The sequence below is a fragment of the Quercus robur genome, chromosome 2 (assembly GCF_932294415.1).
Source record: "Quercus robur chromosome 2, dhQueRobu3.1, whole genome shotgun sequence".
Lineage (NCBI taxonomy): Eukaryota > Viridiplantae > Streptophyta > Magnoliopsida > Fagales > Fagaceae > Quercus > Quercus robur.
Window position 1 is genome coordinate 88125188 of NC_065535.1, and position 9870 is coordinate 88135057.

Genomic DNA, 9870 nt, shown 5'->3' on the forward strand with positions numbered 1-9870 from the left:
GTTGGGTTTTTTCATTTTATTTTAGATAGTTAAAATAGAAAAGTCATTATAATAAAATTTAATGAAATAGACTGACATTAATAAGTTTTTATAAGTGGAGTATAAAGTGGCACATGAAAAATGAGACAGAATATTTGAACTCCTTCCCTATGTGTCATGCCACTTAATTTAGAAAACCGAGTAACCCAATTTCAATCCTAAATTAAGGACCAAAAGCAATTGAAGTGCATCGCAGATACCAGTGTGAGATGAAGAAATATTTACTCTAAACCCTCGCTGAGGCCTGGAGGCATTCCCAAGCTCTGGGCAAGATCACTCACCCTTTCCTCATGGCCTGAAAAATATAAGGGCTGAGACTTTCGGTTTTATAGCAAAGGTGGTAGAAGAGTTTCAATCACCAAAAAAAAAAAAAAAAAAATTCTCACCTAGACACTCTTCTGATGTGCATCCGTGTACGCCTCAGTAACTAAAAGCGAAAGTTTCTGCACCTAATGGAAAACATATATGTTTTTTTTTAATAAGTATATGCATAAGTCTCAAACAGTATCCATCATTTTAATCAGAACCCTAAACCAATTGGACGCTTTAATTTCCTACATTTTTAAAGATTCTGCACAATTGGAAGGTTGACAGACCCCCTGTTAATCAATTAAATAGTTTAAAATTTTTTCCTCCTTTCCTAAATATATTTCCAAGATATGCACTCAATAATAATTGGATCCTTAAATGGGCATGTTTCTTAGCCTAAAATCAAATGGTTGAGCATCATTAGATACTTATCAAGATTTTTTTTTTTTGTTTATTAAGTTAGTGTTACCCAGAATAATTTTTTCTGGCTTTTCCACCCTTTTCCTTCATTCCAGAAAATTCTCTTCAACAATTTTCCAGTTAATATGTTTTCCAAAATTTATTCTTAAAAGCGAAAAACAAAAGTATATTGACAAGGTCAAATTCAACTTTCATCAGTCGAGTCAGGCCATCAAACCAAACCAGAAATTTCCCCTAATAGTCACCCCAAACTGCTAACTTTTACACCATATTCTACTTACGTAGTTTCAATTAAAAGATGTATACAAGCTATTATAATAACAATGCATCTAAATGGCAATGGATCAGTAACAGCAATGAACATGCCCATAAGGATACAAGGACAAGAATAAGATAGTGGAAATGCAAAGACCCAATGGCTACAAAAGTTTTCACCAAACAAGAACACCTCATCCAAGATTAATTATGCTGCTTGAGGGTTCATGTGGTTATCTCATGGGACTTGAGTGATTATATTTGCTCTTGCAAAGCATCTAATCAAGAAATCCACATGCCAAACCAGTGTTCCATAAATTCTGAACAATGATATAGGGAGATCCAAAACAGACCCTTTTAGGAATTTAATAGATGTGAAAAGATCCTGCTATAAGAATACGTTTTACATTTTTTTTTTAGGACCATCTCCTCCCCAATATATAACGGATGGAGAATGAAGTGCTAAGTTCAATCTCATACCGATTTATAAAAAAAATAAAATAGGCAAACTACACAAACCTCCCTTAAGGTTTTACGGGATGACACTGCCCCTCAAAAATTATGGAAGAAATAACACTCCTTCCCTTAACACTTCTATCCTCTTGAGGTTTGTATAAATAAGTAGTTAGCAAGTTAGTTGTGGGAAGCTGTTACAGATGGGTGTACTTTAGTTTGGAGGTTGCTGATGTGCCAAAGCTGTGCTGATGTTTAATAGACTGATGTGTCATAATGTGTTTTAATTGAAAGTAGTTAGTTTGTTTGTTTGTTTGGAATACTATAATTGGTAACAAATAGCTAGCAACTGAATTGAAAGTATTTGGTTAATTAGTTGGCTAGGAACCTAGGAACACCAGAATTGTTACATATAGCTAGCAACTGAATTGTATAAAGGGAAACAAGGATCTCAATAATGAATCATTGAAGAATTTACCGAAACCATTTCCTAATCTCTTATCTCTTCAACACTTCTTGGAGGCCTGGTTGGCCTCAAATTCAACCCAAATTATCTTCCTTTACTACTTAATTTTTGGAAAGATCTTCATAGAACGTATAAAGAATTGACCACACATCTTGGGCACCATATAGAATTAGGGTGAGGATTGAAGGTTTCCCAAGATTGATCATTTACTTTGTTTTTCAAAATCACTACATTAAGGTATGCTTTCTAGTTTTTGTTCTAAAATTCAAGATTCTAGCAGACAATGCGTAAGACTATTGGTACATTTGATTGAAGTGAGAATAGGGAGGATAGAAAATGATAGAAAAAATATGAGAGATTTTAGATAAGTGGGGTGTTTGGTAAAAGTGATTTGGGGAGAGAGCTAGAAAATGGTGGAGCTCGGTTGTTTTCTTCCCAAGCCCACCACTTTTCAGCCCCCAAATTGGAGAGGAAATGAGGGAGAAAAGGTTGGTTGGCTGATCAGTTTTCTCTTCTTCTTCTTTTTTCTTTTTATGGGTTATTTGTTAAATGATGGGCTTGCTTATTTTATTCCAAAAAAAAAAATCATTTATAAAATATTAATATTAAAAAAAAAGTTATGTAGTAGAGGCATGAGAGAAAATTTATACAAACTCTATTTTTTTATCCCTTCACTTTTCCATCCTCCAACTTAACACAAAAAAGGAAAACTCACTTTTCCATTATCTCCTCCAATTTTTATCCTCTCACTTTTTCATTCCCAACCAAACCTCCCGGTGTTAAGTGACATTCCATTATGAAACCAGATTTTCTAAACCAATTCAAACATAAAAAACTTGGTTTGACTCAACCTCTCAATTAAAAGCTTTGAACAAATTGGCCTATAAAATTAAATGTAAACTTTTTTTCATTTAGTGTGTGTTTGTGTTCAACTTATTCACGTCCACGTTCTCCACTACGTTTTTGTTTTTTTTTTTTTTTTTTTTTTTTGGTTTTCACGCGTTTTTGGAGTATTGCGGTTACTGTTCATTGAACAGTAACTGCAAATGTGACTTTCTGCAGTGAACAGTGCACATGTGCACTGTTCACGGACCCACAAATTTCATTTTTTATCAATTTTTTCATTAAAAATGGGTCCCACAGCACTATTCACACATTTAAAAATTATTTTGCTACAGTGTTTTCAGTTTTCAGTTTCAGCAAAATAAGTTCTATCCAAACACACCCTTAATCTCAACCTTTCAATTAAATGAGTGAGAGTGGCACCAGTGGCTTTGGAGTTGATACATGGTATTTGTAAACTAAAAAATCATTAGATATTCCCAAAAAACAGCAACATAATATTTCCTTTTTATGCATGAATTTAATTAGTAACATCCACAATTACTTGAGGGAGAAAATACTATGTCACTATAGTTACATATTACTAGATAATTACTATTGTAACCCTAAGTGAGAGATCTCTTGTGATGCATTTATGATATTGTGCTGGCTTATTAACTAAGTTCGGATCCAGGTATCAGTTGGCCTTCTGGAGGGTCCAATGGTGTTCCAAAGTGTAATCCTTAAACTCATCATGTCCTTACTCTTTTTCTCTTCAACCATCACCACTGTCATTGCTACCTTGCCAAAACAACAAGAGCTAGATCGAATTTCAGCACTGCCTGGACAACCACCAGTCACATTTTCTCAATTTTCTGGCTATGTTACGGTCAACGAGCAACATGGACGAGCTCTCTTCTACTGGTTGACTGAAGCCACTTCTTTTCCTGAAAAGAAACCTCTTGTTCTTTGGCTCAATGGAGGTTAGTTTAGCTTCTTTCTCACTTTCTTTTAATTTCCACCGACTACGTACTATTCTTTTGTAATTCTAGGGTGATAGGATAATAATAATTATTAATGAAAAGGGAAGGTCATAACCTCATAGCTAGGTGCTTCAATATATTTGTGAAAAGGTTGTACACAACTATAAAAACTCATAAATAAAATTTTTTTTTTTTTTAAAGTAGAAAGGTAATACAGAAAAATTAATAAATACTCTAAGGGAATTAGTTTTGAAATATTTTTAAAAACTTTTTATAGGAAAAGAAAAATATAAATAATTTTTTTGATCACGGGCTTTTATATTTCCTATAAGAGTTGTATAAAATTTTTCTTAAATGGTTTATTAACAATTTTCTTAAGGAAATTTGTTAACAAAGCACATCTTTTGTTACTAACTTGTAACTATACTAAAATTATGCTACTTAACAAATGATCACTACTCTATTTTGTACCTACCACATGGCTTAACTTCACAAAAGATTGACGTAAATAATCTAATTAATAAGTATACATTGCGTAATTGTGCAGGGCCAGGTGCTTCATCGGTGGCATATGGAGCATCGGAGGAAATCGGGCCATTTAGGATTAACCAGACTGGTTCATCTCTTTATCTCAATGAGTATTCATGGAATAAAGGTAACAACCACTATTCAAAATAATTAATATTCAGCAAGTTGGTAAACCTTTATCTTTGCTAATTTGAGGCTAAAATCTATCACGTCTTTACTTTTGTACTTACAGAAGCGAATCTTTTATTTCTTGAATCGCCTGCTGGTGTTGGTTTCTCGTACACAAATTCAAGCTCCAATCTTAAATATTCTGGAGATAAACAAACTGGTACTAGATTTTGATGATTTATTATTATTATTATTATTTAATTTGTCAAAAAATTATGTTGTAAGTGAATCCTATGCGTTACCAATTTTGTGACACAGCTGAGGATGCTCTAGTATTTCTAATTAAATGGATGTCAAGATTTCCACAATACAAACATCGAGAATTCTACATTGCTGGGGAGAGCTATGCTGGTATATATATATATATATATATATATATATATGCAACAAATAACTAATAACTTATTATTACATAATTATGAGTAATTCTAAATAATCATATATAAGCTTATGTTTTCATTCCTTTTATAGGGCATTATGTTCCCCAATTGGCAGAGAAAATTGTCGAATATAATAAGGCACTCTTGCAACCCATTTTCAACCTTAAAGGATTTATAGTAAGTAATACATAACTAACACAAATTTGAACTCCAAGTTTGATCATAACTCTAATTAAAAAATTTCAATCGAATTATGTAGGTGGGAAATGCTCTAATTGATGAGTACTATGACTTCATTGGAAAAATAATATATTGGTGGAGCCATTCAATGATATCTGATACAAGCTACCGATCAATTCTCAAGAAATGCAATTTCAAGGAGGTACATAAATCACAGGAATGTAATGCTGCAGTGCGCTATGTCGAGGCTCATGAGCATGGAAACATAAATGAACACAGTATTTATACACCACTTTGCATGGAATTGCTTAATAATACTATGAGGTCTCCAAGGCTCAAAAATACTCTATTGCATCGAAGGGTCTCAGGGTATGATCCATGTGCTATACATTATGCGAAGAAGTATTATAATCTACCAGAAGTACAAAAATCAATGCATGCAGATGTTAATGGAATTCTTCACTACTGGACTGATTTCAGGTTTTCTATTTAATGACAACACTTATTTTATGTATTTACTTTTTAATAATTTGATCATTAAGTAGAGTGATTTGAACCATGAACATCTTCGTTAGAAACATTTAAAAACATTTTAAAAAATGTCAGGTTAGCTATATGGCTATTTACTTTGTTTGTTTATTTTTAAAATTGAAAACATAAATCTAGGCGTTTGATGAATGCATCTAATGCCTATATATACTTTTATATTGTGCAGTGCTGATGTCAACAGCAATTGGACTGATTCTGAAATTTCTATGTTGCCGACATATAAGAAGCTGATTGCAGCTGGTCTAAGAATATGGGTTTTCAGGCAAGAGTTTTTAAATTCTAAGGATGGCAATTTTTATAATTAGAGTAATATCAATTTTATAATAGATATGAATAAATAAATTACCATTCATAATGTGTGAAAAACGATAAATCTTAGCAAAACTTTCACCATTGTCACATTGGTTTTCCCCCTTGAAAACGAGAATAAAAATATCATGATTTCCCCAAAGTATTTTTGGCTAGTGTAAATAGTGTTCCTTGAAAGTGCACGGGAAGGGCAGGTTGTTTGTTGTCTACTAGTCCACATGTTTCAACTTTAATCGGGGAGCTTCTAGATCATAACTGAAGAAATTTCCTGGCTTTTGTGAACTAATTGCCACAAATCAAAATTAGTACCCATGGACCATGTTGCTTGTTGTCACAGTCACTTGTTAAACCTTGGCTTTAGCATCACGTGGTAAGTAATTTTAGGCCGGTGACTTGGATTAAAGAGTGGTGTAAATGCAATTGCTTTTGATTTGAAAAGTAAGAAGTACAAACAAAGAGAAAGATTTAATTTTTTAAGGCAATTGCTTCTATGTTGATGCAGTGGGGACACAGATGCAGGAGTTCCAGTAACTGGCACTAGGTTATCTCTCAACCATCTCAATCTAACAGTTAAAACTGAGTGGTATCCATGGTACGCAGATGATCAGGTAATTAACCATAATTTCTTACCAATAATCAAACAAACACTACAACACACTAACAAAAATATATAGATAGGTAGATAAATATTCACAAAGAAACGTTACAATAATCTAGAAATTATTCCCCTTTTTTATAGGTTGGAGGATGGACAGAGGTCTACAATGAGCTAACTTTTGCTTCAGTGAGAGGAGCTGGCCACGAGGTTCCACAATATCAACCCAAGCGAGCATTCATTCTTTTCAAATCTTTTTTGGCAGGGAAGGAATTGCCAAAATCTTGACAAATTACTTGGATATGATAACTAAAGAAAATTGATTATCTTTGAGCAACTTATTAAGTGTATTTGTTTCATGATGTGAATTGATATATTACAAATCCAAAATTAGTGCCTCTATATATGTCACAAATCCAATAAATAAAGTCTTAACCATATTTAAGAAAATTGAAGATAAACCATGGCATTTTTATTAATGGCTTCCCTATGTTGCATGCCATTTTAGAAACCAATTGAGTAACCCAATTTCAATCCTTAATTAAGGACCAAAAGCATATTTAATTTTAAAGCCATTTCACATTTTAAGAAAAAACACATTTCTAGCCCTTGGAAAATGAATGACAATTTCTACAACAAATGTAACCGAATGAAGGAAAAGACATCCTTTACAATTTTAGGAAGCGACATGAACAGGTAAACTAGCTGCACTCTAATTCCAAATATCTCTACTTATCAATCTGAAAAGTACATTTCAGGATTCAAGGTCATAGAACAAGCAAGTATTCCTGCCTTGGTTCATAATCGAATACAATTATACAAAATTGAAGTGCATCTCAGATACCTGCGTGAGATGAAGAAATAATTACTCTAAACCCTCACTGTGGCCTGGAGGCATTTCCAAACTCTGAGCAAGATCGCTCATCCTCTCCTTCATGGCCTGAAAAATATAATGGCTGGGACTTACGGTTTTATAGCTAAGGTGAAAGAAGAGTTTCAGACAAAAAAAAAAAAAACTGAAATTCTCACCAGGGGGACTCTTCTGATGTGCATCCTTGTACGCTTCAGTAACTAAAAGTGAAAGTTTCTGCACATAATAATGGAAAACATAATGTTTTTTTTAGTAAGTCTCAAACAGTATCCATCATATTAATCAGAACCCTAAACCAATTGGACACTTTAATTTCCTACATTTTTAAATATTCTGCACAATTAATTAGTTTAAAATTGTTTCCTTCTTTTCTAAATATATTTCCAAGATATGCACTCTATAACAATTGGATCCTTAAATGGGCATGTTTCTTAGCTTAAAATCAAATGGTTGAGCATCATTAGGTAGTTATCAAGATTTTTTGTTTTTGTTTATTAAATTAGTGTTACCCAGAATAATTTTTACTGGTTTTTCCACCCTTTTCCTTCATTCCAGAAAATTCTCTACAACAATTTTCCAGTTGATATGTTTTCCATAACTTATTCTTAAAATCAAAAAACAAAAGTATATTGACAATGCCAAATTCCACTTCCACCAGTCGAGCTAGGCCATCAAACCAAACCAGAAATTCACCCTAACAGTCATCCCAAACTCCTAACTTTTATAAGATGTATACAAGCTAGTATAATAACAATGCATCTAAATGGCAATGGATCAGTAACAGCAATGAACATGCCCATATGGATACAAGGACAAGAATAAGATAGTGAAAATGCAAAGACCCAATGGCTACAAAAGTTTTCAATTAACAAGAACACCTCATCCAAGATTAATTATGTTGCTTCAGGGTTCATGTGGTTATCTCATGGAACTTGAGTGATTCTATTTGCTTTTGTATAGCATCTAATCAAGAAATCCACAATGCAAACCAGTGTTCCATAAATTCTGAACAATGATATAGGGAGAACCAATACAGGCCCTTTTAGGAATTTAATAGATGTGAGAAGATCCTGCTATAAGAATATGTTTTACTTTTTCTTTTAGGACCATCTCCTCCCCAGTATATAAGGGATGGAGAATGAAGTGCTAAGTTGAATCTCATACCTATTTGTAATAAAAATAAAATAGGCAAACTACACAAACCTCCCTTAAGGTTTTACGAAATGACACCGGCCCTCAAAAATCATGGAAGAAATGACACTTCTTCCCTTCGAGTTTGTATAAATACAATAGATAAAATCATGAATGACTTCCCTAATGAAATATTTCATTTAAAAATAAATAAATAAATAAAATCCTATCCAAACAATGGACAAAATGACATTTCTACCCTTCTGAGGTTTATATAAATAAGAATTTAAAAAATAAAATAAAATGAAATATTCCATTAGGGAATTCAGTATGAGAAAGCATGAACTAATTTGTTGCATTCATACAAATCTCAAGGGAGGAGTACTCATTTTATTCATAATTTAGGAGTGTCATTCGGTAAACCTCAAGGGAAGTATGTTTAATTTACCCAAATAAAATTCATATAAAGATGAAGTGAGAAGTATATGTAACTTGAAGATAATCACCTCTGGTCCTAATTCCATTGCAGCCCCAGTGATCTCTATGCGAACAGGTTGCTGGTTTCCAGAGTCTTACCTAAAAGCATCAATTAAAAATTATTGTGAAGTTCATTGAATAAGTAAGTTAAGGCCTGTACTATTAAGACACGATCAAATCATTAGAGGCATTTCCAAACATCACTAAGATTGAAAGTACCGCTGTTCGTAACATATAGCAGCAAGCATTTTGGGGGCAACCAAACATCCATGAAAAACAAAATCATTCCACAGGCTAGGAACTAGGAAGTGACCCTTTATTTTCACTACATTGGAAACATACATTGTAAATAATTATAACAAAGATATCAAATGAAACCAACTAAAATGCCTACATGATCTTATCACCTCCCACAATGATTCCGATTTTGACAAAGAAAAAAACAATCATTTTTTAAAATTTATTTGATATATTTTGATGTTGAAGGTAGTTTATTTGAACTCTTTTGTTTGTACTTTAAAAGCATTCACATCGAGGATGCTAAAAGCTACCTTATCTCTTTAAATTTACTATTTCACAACTCACCCAACATCTTTATTTCTTTTCTTTTTTTCACGTCATACTCAAACACTATTCATTTATTTATTCTTTTTTGCCTCTACCTCTCTTTCTCTCTCTAACTTCGTCTGACCCATCAAACGAACACCCACCCACCAACCCCACCACCACAAACTGAAACCCACCCACCATCCACCACCATAAACCAAAACCCACCCACCAGCACCACACAAACTAAAACTCACCCACCTGCCAGCACCACAAACCCCAACCCAAAATCAACCCAACCAAAAAATGGCAACCTTACCACCACCATGACCACAGCACAATTACCACCGCCACCGTGGCCACAAGCCAAATCAAACCAAACACCACCA

At 33.3% G+C, this 9870-nt stretch overlaps 1 protein-coding gene across 1 annotated transcript; it reads left to right on the forward strand.

The window, feature by feature from the left end:
• Positions 1 to 2352: 2352 nt before the first annotated feature.
• LOC126704968 (serine carboxypeptidase 24-like) lies at positions 2353 to 6744 on the forward strand. The gene is made up of 10 exons (XM_050403947.1): positions 2353 to 2430; positions 3459 to 3747; positions 4295 to 4402; positions 4508 to 4603; positions 4702 to 4794; positions 4915 to 5000; positions 5083 to 5483; positions 5719 to 5814; positions 6364 to 6469; positions 6601 to 6744. Exons 1-10 carry the CDS (start codon positions 2353 to 2355, stop codon positions 6742 to 6744), a joined length of 1497 nt encoding a protein of 498 aa, XP_050259904.1.
• Positions 6745 to 9870: the final 3126 nt, after the last annotated feature.

Bases quoted from the DNA above. Each gene is read 5' to 3' on its own strand.
- LOC126704968 (XM_050403947.1), top strand. From the start codon at position 2,353: ATGGTGGAGCTCGGTTGTTTTCTTCCCAAGCCCACCACTTTTCAGCCC. The intron at 5,001-5,082 runs GTAAGTAATACA...CGAATTATGTAG, and splicing joins TCAACCTTAAAGGATTTATA to GTGGGAAATGCTCTAATTGA. The intron at 5,815-6,363 runs GCAAGAGTTTTT...ATGTTGATGCAG, and splicing joins CTAAGAATATGGGTTTTCAG to TGGGGACACAGATGCAGGAG.